This window comes from Pseudonaja textilis, chromosome 1, assembly GCF_049901715.1.
Source record: "Pseudonaja textilis isolate UNSWEBS1 chromosome 1, rPseTex1.2, whole genome shotgun sequence".
Taxonomy (NCBI): Eukaryota; Metazoa; Chordata; class Lepidosauria; order Squamata; family Elapidae; genus Pseudonaja; species Pseudonaja textilis.
In genome coordinates, this window is record NC_141990.1 from 235,974,377 (window position 1) to 235,999,843 (window position 25,467).

The 25,467-nt window shown below is 35.6% G+C and overlaps 1 protein-coding gene across 1 annotated transcript in view; it reads left to right on the forward strand.

Annotated features, from left to right (window-relative positions):
- Nucleotides 1-25,467, forward strand: part of KCNQ1 (potassium voltage-gated channel subfamily Q member 1) — a 378,292-nt gene that overhangs the window by 212,989 nt on the left and 139,836 nt on the right. Inside the window, exon 13 of the mRNA XM_026706550.2 lies at nt 23,942-24,017. Within this exon, the coding sequence (XP_026562335.1) occupies nt 23,942-24,017 (76 nt within the window). The remainder of the gene's footprint in view (nt 1-23,941; nt 24,018-25,467) is intronic.

Consider the following 25,467-nt stretch of genomic DNA (forward strand, 5'->3'; position numbering starts at 1 on the left):
TAAGTACAGATGTTAACCTAGCCGTGTTTTAAGCAAGGGAGTCACAACAGTAATCTGGAATGAAAGTTGTTAATATTGACACGGGGTCATTTAAAGAGCACTTAACTGGTTATCCCAGGAGATGGAAGGGGAAGAGATTAAAGTTTGATGAGCCAATTTTATTTTGCTTTGGGGTTTTTTGTTTTTGTTTTGGACTGATAAACAATGTCCACAATAGCTTTTCAGCATATGCAATAAAACCCACATTCATAAAATTTGTAATATGCCTTAACCAATTTAAAAAAAAACAGTTTTCAAGTATAGCTAGTCCAGGTGTTCACTTCACTAGGGAAGAATAGGTAGATGCAAATTTGTTGGATTGTTCAGTTTATTTCTTAATTTTAAAATCTTATGAAAGCAAATTGAAATTTATGACAGGTTCGGAGTACAATATTTTTGGAAAGTCTCAGAATAGATTAAGATCTTTTTATTGCTTCTATCCACAAAGCACTACCAACTGGCATATAAGATTTTCTATAGATTATTAAACCTATATATACTCTCTCTCTCTCTCTCTCTCTCTCTCTCACACACACACACATATACACTAGTGATAATTGAAAGTTCCTATTGTTCTCCACTTGAAGTATAAAACAAGGTGAGGAGTTTCTTTTATTATTGGTTTACCAAAAAAATTTCACATGTGTACTTTAACCTTATATCCACTAAAATTATAAAATATCTGAGCATTTTTTTAAAAAGACTTGTTTTATCTCAAGTCCTACAAAGTGCCTTTGTTTAAAAAAAAAAAGATGAAGCTTGCTTATATGTTTTAATGACTCTTCTCTTGTTAATGGCCACTCTTGTAAAGCACAAAGCCTTGGTGCTTCACTAACCACAGCATATACTAGAGACCACCCATGTGAATGTGTGTACAAATACGCACAAATACAGGCTGGGCATTTTCTGGAAGTTTAGAAAGAAACTTTCAGTACAAAATCATATACCTTGCCTAACCAAAATAGTTGTTTGTTTAAAACCATGCATACTGCAGATCTTGTGGTAGAGAAGAATAAAAAAAACATTCTATAACCTTTTTTAAAAAAAATAGCCAGTGGGCATACTTTCTTACACAAAGTTACTCATATTTGCCAGGTGTTTTGTTGATTTTTATCTCTAGCTCCACCAGAGACCCAACCTGGGAGGCCATAAATTTTGTTAGGTCAGAGAGAAGAGTGCTGGTGTTGTCTCTAATGGTCCTCTGGGAGGTGAAACTGGCTTAGCATTAATTGCTCAGCTTTGCAATTCGATAAATACTGCTGACTCCCAGCAGGCTTTATCATTGCTTTGTAATAAATTAAACTGCAAAGTTAGAGTGATGCACAATTTTTTTTCAGTTTTTAATGGTTTGTCTAACTGGAAGGAAGAGTGTAGTTTCAGAAAATGTTGTTTTCTAAGGGAACTTTAAAGGGTAGGATAAAACACAGGGACTTGTAGCATGTGTTTGCATATAATTTGAAATATGCTGAAATAAATTTTGATTATTCAGCACAGTCAGCTGATTAAGAGTTTGGGAATTCCAACAAAATAGTCAATATTTTATGTCTGTGGAAATTGCTTGATTTTCAACAGTCGTGCAATGTTCAGAAGATTTGTTCCTTGTTTTTTTTAACAGATATACATTGACTCTTGTTGACTGTGTATACATTATCCCTATCTACCGAATTTGTTTCTTTAATAATGCAGACTAGAGAAACATTACCTAGTGTCTTCCTTTCTACCTCTAGTCTGCTGCTGTTCTGTACAAAAACAGAAAGCTGGTTTAAAGGTGGAATAATCAAAGATCACTCCCATTGGGATAATCCATGCTAATTAGCACAATATTGTTTCCAGCAGCTCTGAAACATTCCATGCCTTGTGATTGATATAAAAATATAATTTTAATTATTGCCTGTTCATGTTTTTCTGTTCTTGCTTTTGCCTGGTTTTTATTTGGTTTTGCTCATTGTTTGTAATGTTTCCTGAAATTTAATAAATAAACATCAAACTATCTTTTACTAGCTGAACTGAGTAGTGTGTGTATGGCTGTTGTGATTTGGATATAGGGACTAACTGGGTGGGTGCTCAATGGGAAATCACCCACATTAATTTTCCAACAGTCTCACCTCAGGCTGAAAGTGTGAATTTGGGGAGTTTGTTTTTTATTTTACTTATATGAAATATATAGCTGCCCGTCTTACGTTGAACTCTGGGCAGCTTCCAGTCAACAATTAAAGCAACATCAGTAAAAACAACATAACACAACACAAAACCATTACGAGCATAAACAACAAAAACCTAATCCCAAGGTTAAACTTCCAAGATCTTTATGTTCTCTCATCCACCTCACCCTATCCCAGCATTTGAGGGAAAAGCCAGATCTTAGAAGGGTAAAGGACTGCCAAATTTTAGGGAGAAGAGCATTGCATAGGGTAGGGGCTGCCATGCAAACGGCACAAGTCCTAGATCCGATGAGATAGCAATGCTTAAGAGAAGAAACTAGAAGTATGCATGCATTATCTGAGCTAGTAATATGTATAGATGTCCTTTGGGAAAGGATAACCTTTATAGCAGGGGTGCTCAACCTTGGCAACTTTAAGACTTGTGAACTTCAACTGTCAGAATTCCCCAGCCCCAATCATGATTTATAGCATCCAGTGTGATTCTAATTCCCTGTTTCTCTTGCATCCTCACTGAACCTCTGCACAGAAAATTTAGAGAGGTTTGTCACAGGAAATAAGCTGATCATATTAAAGACTAACAAAGATATATGATATAAAACTCCCAAATTTATTATTTAACCTCCATTCAATTTAACAAGCCATGTTCAGAAGAAAAAGGTTAACAAAAGAAAATATGCCAATAGAAGATAATATTTGCACCTCAGGGTTGAAAATTTTGCAGCTATTTGTCTGTCAGATGAAATGATAGAAAGTTGTCTTTTCTAATAAAATAGAGGAAGCATTTGAATTGGTCATGTGATCTATTATTTTAGCAAGGATCTTTTAATATTTATTCTGTATTAAATGTCTTTTGATTTTCCTCATACTGACTGCTGTGTGTTTTCAGTATCTAATCTTTCTTTAAATAGGCATGATAAATTATACTTTATTCTTAGTACTGGGGACAATGAAGCTTTGCTAAATGGTTGCTTTCTGTCAGTGGAAAGAAAGATGATGCAGATTACAAGTGAAAATATTTTGTTAGTCCGCTGAGGAGATTTGAAAAGATTCAGAATTTGTTGGAATTGCAGTGCAGCTCCTCTGAAGTGTGGACTGGGGTTGTTGTTATTGTTTTTTTGATGTTGTTCTGAGGTCTGGAACACCATGGAAACCCAATATGGTCTGCTTGTTGAAACATTTCTCCTCAGACTTCCCATGTAAGAAAAGGTCCAAATTGTGGAGAACAGGTAGGAGAAAAGAGTATCATTTTCTTAAAAAACAGCACCAAAATGAATAGTTGTATCAAAATTCTCCAGTGTGAATAATGTGTTTATAAACAACATAGTATAACAATATTATATTGTTGATTATATTGTTCTTCGATTTGCTGTTTTCTCAGGATCAAGAACATTTTTAACCTATAGGGAAGACTGGTTATTTCTTCTGTCTTTTCACCCCTGCCTGATTTACACCTGTGTGTTGCTCTTTTTATAACTGTAGTGCAAAATTTGGAGAAAACAAGCAGAAAAGTATAAACTGTTTATTGTTCATCGTAAGGCTCCAACCATTAATACATTCTTATTGTCTAGAATGATGTCTTCCAATTTTCTTACAAGTAAAAAACCACCACAAAGAAAGATGGAAAGCAAATATTTTCTCCTTCAAAAAATTGAAAATTCTTCAACATGAACCATTACAATTATTCTTCCACCTCTTCCCTTAACATTATGTATGAATATAGTCAGTGTAAAACACAAATTATAATGCATCCCCTTTACATTACAAAAGCTGACTTAGTTATTTGGGCATTCCCATGTTAACTGAAGGTTTGAGTTATTTGTTGCTCGGTAAATTCATTTTGGATTTTTATTAAATAATTTTCAAAATGTAAAAATATATTCTTCTTTTTACTATGTTCTTAATGTATTTGAAATACAGTTTATTAGTAATAATTGTCTAGAATATTTTAGGGAGATGTCAAATAAAAGGGGAGGAAACCTTTCTGCCTTGATTTTACCACTGATAGCTCAGAAACTCCAATTTTGCTTCATTTTGAGTGATATTTGTTCTGCTCTAGGGCATCCAAAGAATGAGAGTGGATTCAGTATTCATTTGTGCATTAAAATCATTAAAAGAAGTATCAGGGGAATCACACATGCTGGACCCAAGCAAGTATGTGAGTGTGAGAGAGAGACAGAGAAAGCAAGTGTGTTTTATATAGTGCTATCATGATGCTAGCACATCACACAAACCTCTTTGTTTCTAGGAATGACTTTTGTTTAAGAGAAGCTGCATGAGTCTTTGGTCATTCCCACATCCTAGACTACTGTAGATGAAGGGAGTTTTCTGTGGGTGTCTTAACTCTAATCTCGCCAGGAGCTGCCTCATTGTATGTGAACACTTTGGTAGATGTCTGGCTCATTGGGAGCTTACAATTGGAGGAAAGGATGGTGGCATTACCTCGAGCATACTAGGCATTGTGCCAGTGTAACTGAGCAGATGGTGACCTCTTGGGTCATGGGACTATATTTCTGAGATAGATGGGAAAGGAAATTCTACAGTTTGCAGACCAGATGGGGAGTTCTCACAGCGACAATTAGAAGGAAAATATATACATATACGTGTGCAAGAGAATGTCAAGGCAGGGTAAGAAAGCAGCATTGTCAGTAAAGGCTAATGCTGGCTTCTGCAAAAAAATATGCAAAGTTGTTAAAGGTGCTTTAGATACATCCTGATCTGTCTGTTAAGCGCCATGCATGCTCCTCTCCCTAAATTTAGTGTGAGGAACATAATTCAGAACAACACTTTAAAAATGGTGACTGTACATGTTGCAACTGCAAAGGGCTGCACAATAGCTGTTGCCAGAATTAGCGACATGCAGTAAGGAAATGGAGGGTGGATCAGGAGGATGATTTTCAAGAGTGCCGGAAAGCAAAAAAGTAGTGGCTTACAATGCCTAAGTACTTTAGCCTGTCTGTAATTATCTCTTTAATATATACACTTCCAAAATCTTTTCCAATAAAAAAAACAATGAGAAGGATGGAATTGTTTGATAATAAGTCATCTTAACAACCTGGCAGAAAGCAGCTTTCTTGATCAGACATAAAGATGAGCAAACGTGTTTCCTAGTATCTTTTTGGCAGGTGGAGGATTTTAGGAAAAAAAATGAAAATGTAGGTGATGTTTAAATTTTACCTCCCTTTTACCCATTATATCATGTGTTATTTTATGAAATATGTTATATATAGTACTGTATATTTCTTATAAAAGTACAGTTTCTTCTGACAACAGTTGTCCATTTATCAATGAAGTTTACTTTAAAATATTTTACATTTTTCTTTTGTTTTTGTTCCCTCCTCTGATAAATGTTTGTTCCCAAATTGTGCGCAAATGCATACTGAATGAAGTAGTTTATTTTCATTCTTGGGATGCCACAAAGCAGAAAAAATAATACTAAAAATAAAGCAAATTGAATAAACTTGCTTTCATCTAATAAACGTTTGTTTATATTTTACTTTTTTTTTGTTCTGTTCATGCTACTGAATACTAAGGAATGAATCAACTTTTGCCTGTTTAGAAAAACAGGTAGAAAAAAGAGTTAATTCTGAAAACAATTAACTAGCAGCTTTATAGTAAACAAAGAAATATTCTGGATCCACTGTCATATGAAAAGCAATAATTTTAAGGAGGAAACAAACAAAAGAAAACAAGAGGAGATTTTAAGTCTTTACAATATACATTTTTAAAAACCAAAATACTATCACTATTAGCTGTTTCTATCATTTTCTAGTTTTCAAAGACTCTTGAAAATTGTGTTGTCACTTTTTGCGACCCTCTGACAAGCAAAGCCAGTGGAAACCTGATTAACTTAACAACTGTATTGTTAAATTAACACCTGCAATGATTCACTCAATAACTCTGGCAAGAAAAATTTAAAAAATGGGGCAAAACTCAATTATCTTGCTTAGCAATGGGAATTTTGGACTCAATTGTGGTTGTAAGTCAAGGACTACCTGTACTTTGGACTGAAGCTATAAATGTTTTTGTGAGACATTTGGTTTATACCTTGTATATCAAAGACTTTTTCTATGGAGGCACCTTACCAGAGATACGAAGAAATAGAAAAGCTGTTCATTTTGAAATGTTATGGGATGTGCTATGTACAGTTATTTACATAATCTGTCATACCACAATATAGCCTACCAAATCATGAAGTTATCTCTGTCAAGCCCTCCCAAGTAAATAAAGCATGTACAAACATCATCCATATTAGAAGAAATATTTCATAGCTCACTGAATGAAATATTTAGTTATTCTAAGGAAATCATTTCAAAGATAGATCAAGCTTTTTGCATCCTTGCGAAAGACTTATTTCCCACAACTACTGTGTGACTGGAAACTCTTATATGAAAATATTATTCTTTCATACCATAAGAAAACATGGTTTCTAAAATGAGTCAGAAAAGAGTTGTGTGCCTCATACTGATATATTGATCTGATTAGATTGGCATTTAACTACTTTTAAATGATACAAACCACTTTTAAAAATGCTACAAGGATTCTATAAATAATATATTTTATTTCGACAAAGAAAAAATGGATATTGGTTGGTTAACTTTATGATATAAAAAAGCAAAGGGATGTTATTATGTAATTTCTGTTACTTTAAATTATTACCTAAAAGAATTGAGACAAAGCAGCAACATTACCTAGATTGAGGAGGAAGCGAAATTTGATCAGGCAATTATTTTTACCCTCCATCCATCCCGCCATCAGTCACCCAGCCACAAGCAGTTTTAGTGCAAGAAATTAATTGCAAAGTGAACATAGAATGTTCTGGCTATGAACAAATATTATTATTCAAAGACTCTTAACTAAGAGCTGATGTGCTCTAGTAAAACAGAATTGTCCAGTTTTAATTCAAAACTATAAAACTTAGGGTGTATCCTGACATATGAGTTGCTCTAGATTTTATACTTGGCAATGACATTTTGTGTAAATCTGTGTTGCAATTGGAAGACAGGTTTGTAGGCACAAGGCATTTGTAATTTTTTTGTCTTGTTTTCATCGTTCTTGTTCTATGTTTGTTTATATTTGTGGTTTGCTGGGCCATTATTTATGTGTTGACATAGTTAACCACCTGGAGCCTTCAGCAGCATACCCTGAAAGTAAACAAATAAAAGGTATTTGTGGGATAAGAAGTGGGTGTCTCTGGCAATATAATAACATTTTCATCTGATTCAGTCAAATATGAAACAGTTGTTTTTATGCTTCCCATTGGAAGACTCTTTGAAACAAATCTCGAAGCAGCTCAAATGGAATTAGTATGCCTGTGAATCTTGACTTGCAAAATCAAACTAAATCAAACTCTCCTTATATATGAAAAGGTCAATTCAAAATCAAGATTGATTCACACAAACTTACAGTTCATTCCATGTTACCTATTGAATTAAAAACCATGTTGACTATTAATATACCACATATTTTCTTCAGTAAACATAAATGTCAAAAAGAAATAAAACAAACACAAGTTTTATTGCTGTTAATTCTTGCTACATTGACAGTGCCTGACTTTACTTTGTGGTAGTGAAGAAGAAGCCGTCCATGTGCATAAAAGTATCACATTTATATTTATTATACATATATTATGAAGCTTTTAGATAATGTATAATATATGTCACATGAAAAAACTTTATTTTTTATGTTGCTTAGCAAAGCCCTTGATAATATGTTGGGAATCTAAATAAGCCAAATGTAATATTTTGTCCCAAATATGTACTAAAGAAAACGGTGGGAAATTTTCAGCTACCTGGAACTGGTCAAATATTTTAAAATTTAGATGTACTTATAGTATGTTTTGCTATTAAGTAATTTTCTGATTTGCTTTTTCAAATTTCTAAAATTACCAAAAATAATAGCTCTCATACAATTGGACAAAGTAATGGCCACAGTGGTTTTAGTTCAGTTTCATATATAGACTGCCCTTAAAAAAAAAAAAAGAATGGGTAGTTATTTAAAATTCTATAATTTAAATAGACCTAAGCTTTTTTTTCCTCCAGCACTGAAGGTTTTCACATGATTAAAATTAAAGCAAAACTATTTTTCCTCTCTCTTTTTAGTAAAGTTTTATTTCATTTAGCTCATGTGAGATTGATCTGCCTCTCAAGAGGAAGATGAAAGAATGGCTGATTTCCATGCCTTATTCTACAGTAATCAGCAATTAAGAGATTCAGGACTTCTTGAAGACGAAGTTTTTCCAGCCTTTCCCCTAGAGGTGAAGCCATACTGTACCACAGGGGTGTCAAACTCATGTCGTCATGGTGGTGTCACATGATGAATCAGGACTTTTTTCCCTTTCGCTAAACCAGGCATGGGCATGGCCAGCACATGACGCATTCGGCCCTCAGGCCAAGAGTTTGATAGCTTTGCCTGTACCACAACAAATTATGACCACCATGTATAAATGGATACACTATTATTTTTTTATATAATTCATTATATTTTTAGGACATAATTAAAATTATCTGCATAATTACTTGGAAATAATTTCCACTGATATAACAGTTACATGGTTTGTAAAAAGCACAGACTTTTGCTAAAAGTTATTTAGCTATCTGTAGGATAACCTTTATTTTTTACTTTAAATTTTTGCAAATAGGTTATCATTTAGTAAGAGCACTGTCAAAGACTATCCAGTCTCTGCTGGATTACTTTCCTCATTCTTTTACAAACAATGGTAATGCTAACTTTGTTAGCCTCTCATTCAATTGTCTAATAAGGAGAGTCTTCTGACGTATAACAACATTACTCCCTACACAGAAGAAAACAAGGACTCTTCCCAGTACACACTAAATATAATGAAGCAGTGTTTTCAGAAATGTGAGATCTTTTTTGTTGTTTGTGTATGAAAGAAAGGGAGCATGACAGAGAATTTGTCCTTTTGTTACACTGGTATCTCCCCTTTCATTCTTGGATCTGAAGCAGTTTCCACTGGATTCCCAAAGGGTCTCTTACTAAATCCCAGATCAGACTTAGACCTCCTTAGTTTTCATGTAAGGATGCTATAACCATATGCTTTCAGTTAATGGATCAGATTGTCTTCCAATTAATGTCACATAATTTTTTTTAAAAAAAATTAAAATATTTACATAACATTCCTTTTTATAAGAATATCATTCATTTCAGTTCAGCAGCTGTTTATACATATACAAAGAAAGTGCAAAAAAAGTAAATAAAGCAAAATACTTTTTTTAAAAAATGTTTTACTTGGAAGAAAAATGGAAAGGAATGTTTTTGCCAAGTGGAAATGGTTGGAGTCAGCATGAAGCTGATTTATTTACATGTTTCTAAAATTATGAAGGAGAATCACGAGAGAATTGCCTGTCTTTCTTTTCCTTCCTTCCTTCCTTCCTTCCTTCCTTCCTTCCCTCCCTCCCTCCGTCCCTCCCTCCTTTGTGTATCTTCAAACAAAAATGTTGCAGTTCTAATTTGTTTGATACAGGTCTATATACAAAAATATGTATCCTATTAGAGTGACATTCTGTATATGAACATAGTTCTAAATGTGTTTTGGGACAGAGTTCACACAGAAAAACATGTGATCTTATTCCTGGTTATTGTATTGGATAGGGTTAGGTCACCATTCAGTCTTGCACAGTAGTAACTTTCCAGCCTGTATACCTATATATGAGACTATCTTAAAGATTTGATTCAAAAGGAAGTCTCAGTCCATTCAATGAGATTTTCTTCCAGTTACACGTGCCTAAAATGGCAGCAATTTTCTGATGCAATAGAAGGCCTTCGCAACATCCTTCTTCTGCAACTAAATCACTCATTCCATTTTGCGTTTCCCAATGCAAAGTTTCAAAAGCCATTTGTTTCCCAGAGTGCTGCATCTATTCACATATGAGATATGCTTGTCCCTTAAGAATGTTTCTTTGGCCAAAATGAAATGCAGCTGGTGGTCCATGTTTGATATACTTACTGCTCCAGATGTCTATTCCAAAAGTTGTCTATTAGTGCATAAATGCATACTTTTTCGCATTTGATTGAACTGGTTATTGGAGCTGGCTGGTTCTGTGCTGAATGCTCAGTAATGGGATAAAGCTTCCATTCATAAGCAGAGAAGCTGGTGTTTGCCTTTTTGGCAGAATTCACAAATCAGTCACCAGTAATTGCAAAGCAAATGCAGACACATACATGTATGGGAAATGGAAATGGAGAAGGAATGTTGTGATGTACATATAAGTAAATTCTCTGAATTTGTCTTTGACCAACAATAAATTAAAATCTCTAGTATCTGAAATAGGGTAGAGGTAAAATGAAAAAGTAGCGGCAGTCTCATTCCCAAAATAGCCATAGATAAAAGGTAAAGATTTCCCCTGTCCAGTCATTTCTGACTTTAGGGGGCAGTGCTCATCTCCATTTCTTAGCTAAGGGAGCCAGCAAAGATGTTTCAGTGGTCATGTGCCCAGCATGACTATATGCCAAGTCATACAGAACACTGTCTCCTTCCAACCGAAGTGGTACCTATTTATCTACTCACATTTGCATGCTTTCAAACTGCTAGAATGGCAGGAGCTGGACAAGTCATAAGAACTCACCCCATTACACAGAACTCAAGTCTTGAGCCTAGGCAATCAACTTTCCAGCTAATAGGTCTGGTGTCTTTAACTGCTGAGCTATCATAGACCTCTTAGCCAAATATACCCCCTTGTAATATAGCATTCTTAGAAAAAGCTGAGAGCAGTTTGCCTTTGGAGAGGGGAGGGTTGCTTTTGGATTTATCTTTTTCTTAAAAGAAAACAATAAAATCCATATATTATCTGTTGTCCTTTAAAAGAATGGAACCCTTCATGCTAAAAATTTGGAGCTACATTCATGTGAGGACTGCTAGGAGAAACTGGTGTTTTCCATAATAGCTCTGTTTTGTTATTTCAAAATTCTTCCTCAAAATAGAGTTCTCAGAATTCTGTAATCCCACAAAAATATGATGAACAACTTAAAATTCTAATATATATACACGTGTATAAATGCCCAAATAATGCATTTTTGTTATATCATATGTTGGAGAAACATTACAGGCTTTTAAAGGTAGAGTTCCTCAAGTCATGCTGAACTCTTTGTGACTAAAAGGATGAACAACTGATTGTGTAAATTCATTTTTCCTCAACTCTGCGAGATTAATCGTCTGAAAATTAAGAGTCCAATAGTAAACATTAGATAAATATTAACTGATGATGGAAAAATATTGTTTGCTAAATTAGCCTCTTCTTTTTCTTGCCATAGCAAATAGCTGTCAATGGACCAATGCATCCTCCTTCGTTCTATTAATGAACATAGTCTTACGTGTCTTTATGGTGATCATTAAATCACTAGTTCTCCTGTCAATCATCTATTTATGTCTTCTTAATAGAACCATGGACTACAATGGTAAATATAAATCCTTTTCCTGGGCCAAGCTCCATGCAGTGTTGGTTCCCTGCCATTGGAACAGTAACAATAATGTCAGTAGGAGCCATGCTAACTATCTATCAAAGATAGCAATAACTTATATACCGCTTCATAATGCTTTTTAGCCCTCTCTAAGTGATTTACAAAGTCAGCATATTTCCCCCAACAATCTGGGTCCTCATTTTACTGATCTCGGAAGGATAGAAGGCTGAGTCAACCTTGAGCCAGGGAGAATCGAACTGCTGGGAGTCAGCAGAAGTAGCTTGCAGTACTGCATTCTAACCACTGCACCACCATGGCTCTCACCAATTTGCCACCACTTGGCAAAGATATTTGCCCAAGTGAAAAACTACAAGGGATATATCCCTGCTAAAAGTAATAAAGAGCTCCTATCGTTTATTATTAATTGTTAAAATTTTGTCTGCTTTTCTTTGATTTGCCTCCTTTTGGTTTCATTCAAAAATTCCACATAAGGATCTATTCTTGTATTCATGCATTTCCTTTTATGATTGTCCATGTGGGCTACTTCCATTTTGAAGGAATGTCCCATGTATTAAAAGTGCTATCTCTGCTTTTCTATGCAAGGAGCTTGTGAGGCAATGTGAACATACATGTATGAAATTCACAAAACTATTCATAGCGATCACTATAGCTTGTAACCTCCTTGAACAGCCAAGATGAAATTGGAACCCCTTCACTCTTAGCTAAAAACACTTTTCTTTTTGCATGTCCTGAAAAAAAGCCAATTTACTAGTTCCATTAACTTAATAAGGTTTGACAGCCTACACAACTTTTCTCATAATCTTTCTAGGGGTTTTAATGTGATGTTGCAAAATCATTTGGGTAGCTTCTAAGCTCATTCTGTTCCTACAGAAACAAATTTCTGATCTTAGAGGCAAAATAAAGATGGCTTACAGGGATTTTTTCCTTTCTTCTATTTTTCTGACACAAATACTACATTTACACATTTATTATTATTTAATATGAAGATATATCTGATGTAAATTCCTTTATTACATTTAATATGTGCTTCTGAGTGATGAATCAACATCATGAACTCTTGAAAAAATTAAATTGTTGATGGTAAATAATTATGTGCAGCAAAATTGTGGAAAAAATTTATACTGGAAAGTTTACATTGATGTTAAAGTAATTATTTACACAAGGTGAATTCTTTCTGATTTATAATACATTTTAGTGGTTAGTGCCTGTTGAAACTTTTGTTGTGCTATGAAAACCACAACCAGGCATGACATTTCAACTAAGTTTTCCCACTTAGTGAAAAGGATAGTCTTGCAGAGAGTAGTTTGTAGTCACAAAGTAGGGTTTTTTTTACATTTCCTTGATTCCTTCATTTCAAAATAACTGCCTTTTTAAATATTACAAATTCTAATAAGATATTAATTTTGAATGTGCTTAATAGTATTGCAATTTTTGCATTGTTGGGGACCATATGCTGACTCTGTAAAGCGCTTAGAGAGGGCTGTAAAGCACTGTGAAGCAGTATATAAATCTAAGTGCTATTTCTATTAAACAAAAAAGGCCATGGTCTACGGCAGGGGTCACCAAACCTGGCAATTTTAAGACTTGTGTACTTCAACTCCCAGAATTCCCCTGGCTGAGGAATTCTGAACGTTGAAGTCCACAAATGTTAAAGTTGCCAAGTTTGGAGACCCCGAGCACAAAAAAGTCAGGGGGCAATTTATACAAGACTGACACATGATCTTGGACGTCTTTAAGCTATAGGGTACCAACAAAGCTTTCTCAAACCAGTTTATTCTGGAACATTGAATTGTACCTTTACATAGATTAGTAATTGTCACTCAAAACAATTTTAAGTGTATAGCATAATCTGGGTAACAATGGGTTTTTATCAATATGGCTGATCATCAGTTTTTAGCCATCAGACCACCAGCTTTTAGCCAGCATAGCTAGTGGTTAGAAATAATGGAAGCTGTAGTTCAATTACATCTGCAGTCACATATTTCTCACTCTGGCATTAATAATAGTAATTCTTCTGTGTACATCAGGCAGATGTGATTTATTAGGTTTAAACCTTTCTTTTAAACATAAAGCAAGCCATCAGGTAATGGAATCGAGACAGAGTCAAATATCAGTCCCAGAGTCAGCTGGATCCATAATGACAGCTCAATACATCAAAAGAATTTCACGGCAGTAGTTTTACAGATACCAAGAATTCAGTCCTAGAGTACTCTACAATGGAAGGGTCCACACAGTCAATTACCGGAGTACTGAAAATAAATAAGCTGCTTCCAGACCAGGGTTCAGATGGTGAGCTGTATATCAAAAGTTATAAGCATTAATGAAGCTGAAATGCATCAGTTCTCACTAGGGTTTGGGTCTACCCTGGAGCAATACTGAAGCCTCAACTTCCAACAACTCCAACTTGCAAGCATACAATTCCAGGCCTCTCAGACTATATAGCGATAGCACTTATATATATATATATAGTGCTTCATAGTGCTTTACAGCACCCTCTAAGTAGCTTAAAGAGTCAACTTATTGTCCCCAACAATCTAGGCCCTCATTTTACAGACCTCAGAAGGATGGAAGTCTGAGTCAACCTCGAGCCCATCAAGATTGAATTCCTGGCTATGGACAGAGTTAACTTAGCCTGCAGTACTGCATTCTAACCACTCTGCCACCACAGATACTAATAGTGGTTTGAAGATTTCCATGTTACAATTTGGAACTGCCAAGGTGTAGTTTGAAGCGAATATCTCCTTTCTGTTTGCAGTCCAACTCTAAACATTTGTTGGATTTAGAACTGTTTACCAACTGGACCTTATCCTTATAAATCAAGGGAAGTCATGACTCAGTGATCAGTGCAAACTATACATGACTTTAATTATTTAAAAATATGCAGTGAAAATTCACAAATTAGTATGTGATGTCACATGGACCACTTTCCATTACTTCTCCCTCTGATAGGAAAGAACTGAAGTTCCCATACTTTTTCTCAAGAGTACAGTGCATTTTACCCTTCCAAAAATACACAGTGAACTTGCTTAACATTCTTATGCTTTATGGACTTAGTGCAGTAGTGGGGTTCAAATTTTTTTACTACCGATTCTGTGGGCGTGGCTTGGTGGGGGTGACATGGCTTGGTGGGCATGGCAGGGAAAGGATACTGCAAAATCTCCATTCCCACTCCACTTCAGGGGAAGGTTACCACTGGTTCTCCGAACTACTCAAAATTTCCACTACCGGTTCTCCAGAACTGATCAGAACCTACTGAATACCACCTCTGGCCTTGTGTGCGTAAAAGAAAATACAGTATAGCACAGTGGTCCCCAACCTTGGCAGCTTAGGCTGGTGGCTGGACAGGGGAACTAGGTGGCATGTGTAGCTTAACTCACACAAGCGGTGAACCAGGGTGCATGTGCGCCAGCCCTCTGTTTGCACTAGTTGAGCTGCGTGAGAGAAAGTTGAGCTGCACACATGTGTGTACACCGGTCTGCCTCTCTAACAGCCTAGTTCCGAATAGGCCATGGCCCAGCAGTGGGCTGCAGCCCAGGGGTTGGGGATCCCTGATGTAGTATGCTAATACATACTATATTGTAGTCCCACAATAAACAAACACTTAGGAGCCTAGGCCAAGGGGTATATTTTATCCTGTCGGTGTAAACATTGAAGCTCCATGAAGCTACTCAGCTCCAGGAGATTGAAATATCTTCTGGTAATAATGGAGTGTGTTTGTGTATATCTGAGAGAGTAGGACAAGTTATGAAATCTCATTAAGCGAATGCAATTCCACTTGACTGATGCTGGATTAACTTTGTTAATGCAAACACTAAAGATGAGATTGTTATAAGATGAAGATAAGAACTATCAGACGTAAACAGGATTCCTAAAGAAAATGCATTCATAAAGCCTTATACCTTCAGTTTACAAATATGGAAGTATCAAAATATGACTCAAATTGGATATGATTTTTTTTGCACCAATGTATTTCACAATCTCAAAATTTATATATAATACTAGTCATTATACTATTATAGTACCCTGAAGGACACTTCTTCCAATGCATGGTGCCCATTTTTCTCTTTGCACATACTCATCCAACAACTTTGAGTGACAGCCTTCTTTCTGGTGGCCCCCTCCAAGGACAAATATGGTCAGGATTTATTACTAGCCTTTTAGCAACAGGCAACCGCTTTTTGTTTTCCCAGCTTATTTAATAACAACTGTCTTGCTGGTACAGATCCTTTTTTAAAAAAATTTCTGATGCCTTCTTTTTTGCTTTATGGTGGTTGCTTTAATTGTTTGTTTAACTTACTGTTTTTTACATATGTATTTTCAGTTGCTTTGGGAATTCAATTTATACAGCTGCCTTAAGTTTACATTTTTCAGATGCTCGTTTTGAAATATTTTGTATGCCACCCTGGAAAAAGCTTGTTTTGAAGGGCAGTGTGTGAAGTTCTTGAAAAAGTAAAATAAATAAAATCTGTGTTTATGTTTATTTGGATTAGAATTTATTTTTGTCCTTCAAAAATATATTCAGTGTATCTGATAAATAAAATAATAGAACGTTTGAACAATTGGCTCTAAGAGGCTGATTAAAAGCAGAATAAAATGTCACAGATTTTATACTGGGAGAAAAGAAAAAGACATTTAGAAATCAACAAAGCAACTAATCCTCTTCAGAAGACCATTTTATGCTAAACATCCCCAGCCACATCCCCAGAACTTCATACTTTTCATGGGCAGGCCATGCTTATGTTGGAGAAGATGACCCTTCAAATAGGGGCCCATTCACTTTTACAGGGGTTTGGGGCATAATGGAATTTGTTTGGACATTCCTGCAGAAATAGGTCCTGAAACACCTCCGTTTCATGAAGAAGAATGTAACCTACATAAAATAGGTAAACACAGAGAGTGAGATCACCCACATACCATTTAATTCAGATAAGTAACTGGAAGTCCCCTGCTTTCAGAAAAGAGGTAATGATCACCCAGCCTGTACTATGACCTCATTCTGAGAAGGGTGAGCCACTCATTGAGGCCTTTTTGATTCTGGAATTACTTTAGTTTTGTTTGGTTATGTTGTGTGTTTTTTAAAAACAATAAAGTTTCATTGTGCTTTGCTGAAGAATTATTTTTAAATGTAAGGGACTCTGAAAAGAATAAATTAATTAAAATAAAGTCAATAAATAACATGATTCAGTGAATTGCACTAAACTCAGCAAGATTTATTTCTGAAAAAAGGCATAATGTAAAAAAATAAAAAGACATTTCATTATCTCTAGCTGTAGATTCAGGATAAAAAACATTTTTAAATGGCATCTTTTTCATCGGGTTTATTTTGAATGTACATACCATATTTACATTATGGATAGTCTAAAAATATCTATCCTAACTTGAATAAGTGTATATAATGAAATAACGTTATCTCCCATTATTCTAAACAATCTGAGGCAAAAATGACATAATTAACATAATAAAATCAATCACATTTTATTTATTCATTATTTTAGTTATTTTAGTTTACTTTTGCATTGATACATCTAGGATAATTATCTTACAACAAAGCTTGGCTAGAATAGAATATAACTTTATTGCGATCTTAGACCAGCAATAGGCATCACTATTTACAATATATAAAAAAATAGTACTGACACATTATAATACATTAATAGTGGATAAAAACATCCTGTTAAGAAAATACATGTTCTCAAACAGTTAGGGTCAACTCCCTGGTTTATATGAGTGGAGAGACAATAAGTATGTAGGTAAATATCATTTTCCAAAGATTGTTCTGTCTTGGCACAAATTGACAGCTATAATTCTGTAACCAATTTTTTTCTTTTAGACATTGCAGCAACACAGAATTTTGCCACTGCACACGTAATAGCCGGGTTTGAGTCCTGGAGGAGAAAGCCTACAAAAAAAATTGTCTGCCCTCCCTGGCAACCTCTCTAAGCTTGCCTAGAAAAATGTCTCAGCATTTTCATATGAAAATTGTTGATTTGCTTGTGTATATCTATCTATCTATCTATCTATCTATCTATCTATCTATCTATCTATCTATCTTGCACAAGTAAGGGAAAAAAAGCACTAACAAGTAATGGAAAAAATAAATCAAAAGAAGAAAATATTCTCTGTGTTAAAATCATTTGCAAGTGTTTCTTCCACATAGTTAATACAATTTGCTTTCTCTTTGCCCTGAAACACTATAGTGCTCTTGGGAGAAAGAAAGATTATGTCCAACCTGCACTGAAAAACCTTTTGCTGGCAAGATTATACTATTTATATGCCAAGACTACATTTTTCAGTCTCATGTAACCATTCATTACTTCAGATTCTGAAAGAAAACAGAGCTATACTGTATATATAATCAAGATTGATTTTTAAAAATTGGGTGTAGGGATCCCTGAATTTAGACTCATGGGTTATCTTGAGAATACAGATTCTAGTTATGGAATCTACTGTACATACTGAAATATCCTTTTATAAAATGGTGTATTATGACCCTTGAGTTTATGCTGAAACTGCCTCTTTTGTTATCCTTTCTACATTTTTAGATACCCTCTACTCAACTTCATCTTGGACTATAAAAATGTGTATATGAGAGAGGCAGACAGACAGAGAGTATAATCTTATTCTAGTAATAACCAAAAACAGTATTGTAACAAGAAGCTTCTTTTCATATGATAAAATTTAGGTATTTCATAATACATTGGTTACAAAAAATATTACAGGTAATCCCTGACCTTTGACCACAACTGGGACCAGAATTTCTGTTGTTTAGTAAGGGGGTTATTAAGTGAGTCATGCTGATTGTATGATCTTTTTGCCACAGCTGTTAAGCTAATCACTCCAACTGTTAAGTGAATCATGTAGCCATTAATCAAATGGCTCCCCCCACCCCCCACCCCATTAACTTGGCTTGTCAGAAGCCAGTTGGGAAAATTGCAAGTGGTGATCACATATCCTTGGGACATGCAACCATCATAATGCATCAGAATTGGTCAACTGGTTATGGGGATGCTGCAGTGGTGCAAAGACCAGTCATGAGTCATTTTGTACACTGTAACTTTGAACAGTAGCTAAATGGCTTATTGTAAATCAAGGATTTTCTATGTAAGTTTGTATATTCTATGAGGAATAAGCACTTCTGCTTGTAGAAGTACTGGTTTTCCACCTACCTGCTGCTCACAAAAACTCCTTAGAAGAGTTCCCTAATTCTCTGAGTCCCCTTTCAGAGGATATGGGTTTTGTGTGATTGTGGGTTTTGTGTTATTCAGTGTGATAAATCAATTCAGGCAATAGAATCTCTGGAATTATGGCAGGAGGACCTACCCAAATTAGCCCATCTACTGCAGTCACATGCTGGCCACGCCCAGTTTAGCAACCGGGGAGAAAGTCCCGATATATCACATAATGCTGCCGTGACAACCTGAGTTTGACACAACACCCCCAACCTACTGGAATTAACCCTGCTACTGAGGCAGATTCTTCCTTTCCCTGTAATTCCTATGCATCCATTAAATCTACTCTAATGTGTTGGGAGTTTCCTTCACAGTAGATTTCCTCCAATGAGCCATCTTCCATCATTCCCTTTATCTTCCTCTACTCCCACATTTTAATTTATCCCCGTCTTAATAGAATGACATTCAATATAAGAGAATGACATTCAATAAACTGTGGATAATTTTTCATATATTATATTCCATTATATCCCCTTGAACAGGTGAGTTTGAACCTGTTTCCTGATTCTACAGCTAAGATTGCTAATTTTTACTCGGTGACTATTTTTTAAAAGACTGCAACAGAGACAGAAAATATGGTTGGTGTATGCCTTACTATATAATGCCTCGATTATTGTAATGGTCTCCTGGCAGCAATCCTCAATTCTTCTTTCTATTTCCTGATCTGGTGTACAACAGTGCTTTTAGGTTCATTCTGGACTTTCCACAGTATTTGCATGTCTCCTTATAATGGTCTTCATTGGCTTCCTATTTAAGCCAGAATCCAATATAAGCTGCTAGCTCTTAGTTATCATAACCTCCTTGGTATCTACTTGTAGATTTGTAACTATTTCAGTAGTAGTTATTAGTCACACAATGAAATGTTCTGTAAGTCATTTCAGATAGATAAACAAATAAATTCAATATATGTTACATTTACTGCAGTCCCTTCATTAACAAAGTTCTGATCCATAAACAAATCTGCCCATTTTAAATGTCCCCTTCTTACTCATTCAAGGCAAGATCACATAAATCTGATTCACATAACCAAAAGTGATGTAAATATATAGAAATCCCATATAAAAATCTCTTCCTTGATTTAGATCAGCTGGTCCTCAGTTATCAAAACAGGTTGCAAGCACCAGTACAATACAAGAGTATTGGGTCAAGGTTGAGAATACAAGCATGTCAAAGAATACAAGGTTGAGAATACAAGCAGGTCAAAAAAAGTGCTTATATCATAATTTTAGGATGGCTGTAAACATTTTCCTAACTGCAAACATGTACAGCTGTCATCACTCCTTCCCTCTTGAGAAGAAATCTCTGGCAGAGCTGGAGTGACGTGGGAGAGAGAATGATGGGCATGGTTTTTTTTTTCCCTACCTGCACTTCCCCTGTTACAACAATACCCCTCACATCTCCTTTATCTTACAAGTTTGCCTCCTAAAGGGCTGTTGGGCTCCAGTGGCATGATATGCATGCCTTGTATAATTTGCCATAAATGTTTTATTTAAAAACATGCATATCCCTTGTATCTGTCAATACATCATGTTAAAGGAGGCCCAACTGAAAAAACCGAGATAAAAATGCAGGATAATAGAATGGGAGCCTTCAAGACAATAAACAAACTGTCTTTGGATGATCCATAGTGCTAGAGGAATTATCTCTAATGTGTTGGCATTAGTTCTCCAGTTGCCTGATAAAGATTACACTGAGAAAGCATTCTGCTATTAAAAGCCCTCTTTCCCCCTCCTTCACTGAAATATAGCCTGACATTCAAAACCAGAGGCCTGCTTTTACCAGGTATTTCTTTATAAAAGAGATCTTAATCTCAATAAGATAAACTGCTTAAATAAAACTTGGTGAAAGAACAGGCTGAATAGCAAGATTATGCACTAACTATTTTAAAATAGACTGCTATTCAACAATTCTGTACTTGTATCCTCAAGGAAGCTGTTGTTTTAGACATTAACCGAGCATTCATTGACTTGGGTTCTGTTTAATTTTATTAAATATTAATTAGTATTGTATTGAGAAAAATTGCTTTAATTTTATTTATGTTTAGAGGCAAAAATTCGCAAGGAATCAGTAAATAAAACTTCTTCATCCTTCTAATCCTTTTCCCCCCCTCTATATTTTATTTACTAGTTTAACTTCTAGGCATTATACCTTAGCCGTCTCAAATCTGCAGTGCATTGCATAAGGAATCCAGGTGGCATGGATCAACTACATTCACTCAAGGATGAAAAACAAATGCATATAAAGCCCAGGTGTCAAACTCACAGCATGACATTGCTGTCACATGACATTTCGTGATGTTTTTCCCTTGTGCGGAGCTGGAGTGGGCATGGCCTGTGCATGATGCATCTGGCTGTCAGTTTGACAGCCCTGATATAAACATAAACATAAATATATATAGTATGTGCCATTTTAAAGAGAAGGAGAAACAAAAACCACTTTTAACCTCTTATTTTATGTTTGTGTATGTCTACTTGACTCAAGTAAATAATCTGCTATTTAGCTCTTCCAGTAGTAAAATAACTTAAACTCCATGCTATCCCAATTATTCCTTTTAAACTAAAGATGTCTGTTGGTTCACTCCTCCCTTACAGCTAGTCCTCAACTTACAATAGTTCATTTAGTGACCATTCAAAGTTACAACAGGACTGGAAAAAGTGACTTATGACTGTTTTTCGGCATCCCCATGGTCACATGATCAAACTTCATGCGCTTGGCAACTGACTCATATTTATGACAATTGCATGTGATCACCTTTTGTAACCCTCTTCACAGTCAGTGGGAAAGCTGGATTCACCTAACAACCATATTGTTAACTTAACAACTGCAGTGATTCACTTAACAAACGTGGCAAGAAAGGTCCATAAAATGGGGCAAAAGTCACTTAACAGCTGCTTTGTTTAACAACAGAAATTTTGGGCTAAATTGTGGTCGTAAGTCAAGCACTATGCATATTAAATAAGCTGAGACAAAATTAATATTTAATTTTGTGGAAATGATGCGTTGCGGGTCCCACTACTGGGATGAATTAGTCAGCTGACGACCTGCACCCGGGCAGACTGTCCGGGCGGGCTCCTCTTAGTGGCAAAGATGACAGCGACACAAAGGTTTCTTTTGGTGAGAGGAAGCCCAGATAGTACTACGCACCTCTCTTTTATTGTGCAGCAAGCAGGGGGGGTTATGTTACACATGAGGAAGTTAGACAGGAATAGGGAATATTGCCATATATGGCTACACCTTATGCTATAGCCAATTCACATTTTACACGTTGCTGTTCCATAGTGTCGCCCTATATGTGTATTGTATGTGTATTGGGTTTTCTGTGTACGTGACTTCCTACTGATGTGTCATGATATTGCAACATGGAAATTTTTCTATTTTTTTTTCTAAAATTAGACTCAAATTATTTCTATGATAATGCCTTAAAAGCTCATTTTAGCCTTAAGTTTATGAACAAGTCAAGATTTTCTAAACTATATTTCCATTGTTTCTAAGCATTCAGTTGATCTTGTCTGGGGCTCGTTATTCAAATGCATAAGCAACCAGTTTGCATGCATGCTGTTTGTTTTAGTTGAAAAAAATGCTAGTTTCTGCATCCAGAGAGTTAAGCATTGACTTGGCTTCTATGAATATAAACAACTAGGGTATCTTCTCTGTAGTTGTTATGCCTGTGCTTGCATTAAAATCCATATGTACTGAGAAAAACTGAGAAAACATTTTTAAATAAATTATTTTGTGAGGAATTATTCACTTGCACACTCACTTTAGTCAAGCCCAGCCCCCGCCTTGTGTAGATGGAGTTCCTCCATTAATAAAAAAACTTGTGAAAAGTCTAGACTACTTAGAGTTTTGGTGGATTCAGTGGCAGATGTGTGGGGACTAGGAAGTATGATAAACGAACAGATATGGAAAATGCATTGGTAATGGACAAAGTCAGTGGATGCTTCTGGAGCAGTAGTTAAAACTCAGCCAGTAGAGAAGGAAGAGAAGGGTTGGTCTAAATAACATTGAATTGGGTTTCCTTCAACTCATTTGAATGTTACTAAACTATCTAAGAACCATGGTGGTACAGTGGTTAGGATGCAGTATTGCAGGCTAACTCTGCTCACATTGCCAGGAGTTCAATTCCCTCAATCTTGACCGGCTCTCAAGATTGACTCAGCCTTCCATCCTTCCAAGGTGATAAAATGAGGACCCGGATTGTTGGCGGGGGGAATATGCTGACTCTCTAAACTACTTAGAGAGGGCTGTAAAGCATTGTGAAGCGTATATAAGTCTAAGTGCTATTGCTATCCTTACTCAGTAACAGAACCAAGAACATTTGCACAGGGTTGCTACTGTGATTTGGTCTCTTTAATAGGTAGGTGCCTCTCTCTTGTCTTTCATCAGGATTAAATTGACTTTAGTGAAGCAAAGGTTATTACTTTGAATGAATAGAACAGTCTTGCTTGACACACATCCAGCCAAATTCATATTAGAGGACCGTGCAAAGACAGTTCCCTTTTGTTAAAACAGGTATGATAGGGATTTCTTTTAATAATATGATTCCATACTTGGTGCCAAACAATAATTCACTTGAGGACTGGAGCAGATTGGCATGTGGCACAAAATGGAGGCATCCCTATTAAACCAATATTTTAAATTAATTGTTCTAGTGATCCAACTGGGATTAGTGGTAATGGCATATTCTCAAAGTATGCTTTTTTTTGTCTATCTGGTACTGTGCCGATATGCTATTTCTTGTAATGGCTGGTTTTATATTCTTAGCTTTGTGGAGTATTGTGATTCCAGTGAAATCAATGTGCCCTTTTCTTTAGAGCTTTCAGATACTTGGCTAATGCATCATGGAAAGAATATTAGCTTTGGCTGCACCCCAGGCCTTCACCTCAACCAACAGTCATCTAAAATCCCTACCCTTTCAGTGTAACCGATGGTGGCTTGAAAAACAGGAGGGAAAATTAAGCGGGCCAAAATGTTATATATATTTTTTTTCATGACTTAATATTGTGAAAGATAGTTGTAGCATAAATAATAAATGGTTTAGTTTTGCCTTTGTGACCGTTCTTTTTTTCTTTGCAGTTTGAAAGAACATCACCGTTCTGCCATTAAAGTGATACGCCGTATGCAGTATTTTGTGGCAAAGAAGAAATTTCAGGTGAGTTGTTGACAAAATACTTTTTTAAAAAAAGAATCCCCTTTTTTCTCTTTTTTCCCCTGTTCTTGCTTCTTTTCAGTCTTAAACAAGGAAAAGCCAGGAAAATCCATTTTAATATTGGGGAATTACTTCTACTCTTCGCTCTGTTTTTCAGTAGGGTGACTGTTTATCAGCAAGTTAGTCAACTGTGGATGCAGTGGGAACAGGCTAAGTTTCTGAAATGCAGCCTGAATTAAAATGTTATTTTCTACTAATGGGCTTGACCCTTCCCCTTTTGTTATCTCTGTCTCCTTCCAATGCAAACATTCTCATATGTCTTCATTAATTCTGAGTTGTGTCAGGCTGATTTAATGGACCTAGAGATTAGACCTCTACCTTAACCTTGTTTCTATCTCACATTAGCTGAGATCCTGATACAAAGCCTAGAACCAAAATTAACATTTCTTGGGATTATAAGCATATTGTCCTGAATTTTTCATAATAGTGTTTACCTTGGCATGTAATAGCATTGACAGAACTGTGTTTACTGCAAGCAAACAAGCAAAGAATGAGTAAACGAGCCTATTCTAGCATGATACATTCAGCAAGTGAAAAAATAATAATGGCTGAAATGAAATACTAGTTTGACAAAAGGGTCTGTGGTACAGATGTTAGTAGTACAGAATTACTATTGCATATTTTATTTTTTTCCTCTCCCCCCTTTGCCAATCTGGAAAGAGACAATTGCACTGAGAAGTAATAGAAGTCTTACTCAGCTTTTCTCTCTAGATTCTAAAATTCAGCACACATTCTCTATAAACTTTTAAACACATATTTCCAACCAAAAGGGCTGAAAATGTTGCTTTTCTTTTTTTAAAAAAAGGTTATATGTCCAAAGGAAGTATAATTCTCTATATGAGTATTTCCTCATGCTCTTGGGGACTCAGAGCAATCACAAATCATGACTAAAGAAAGTTTTCAATAAAAAGTGTAGGAGTCCTTAATCTGATAAAGATCTTATAAATCCTTATAAAAATATGTATGCTTCTTAATAATTAAGCAGAAATAGGCACCCCATTTTACTATTGTGATTATGATAAAGTTGTATTGAATCCTCAGAAATCACATTTGATAATTTACAGAAATTTCAGCTATATTTGCCTTCCTACAACAGGGAATTTAGCAGTGGTGGGATTCAAACTTTTTTACTACCAATTCTGTGGGTGTGGCTTAGAGGGCGTGACAGGGGAAGGGTATTGTAAAATCTCCAGTCAGAGGTGGTATTTGCCAGTTCTCTGAACTACTCAAAATTTCTGCTACCAGAACTGGTCAGAACCTGCTGAATACCACCTCTGGAACTTAGGGACTATAAAGATTCTCAGTCATCCAGGTCACGGTGGTCCCAACGGTTTTTTCAAGAAGCAACTGGACTTTCTGGTTTTTCTTTGAAGACACTCTGCTTTTCATCCAA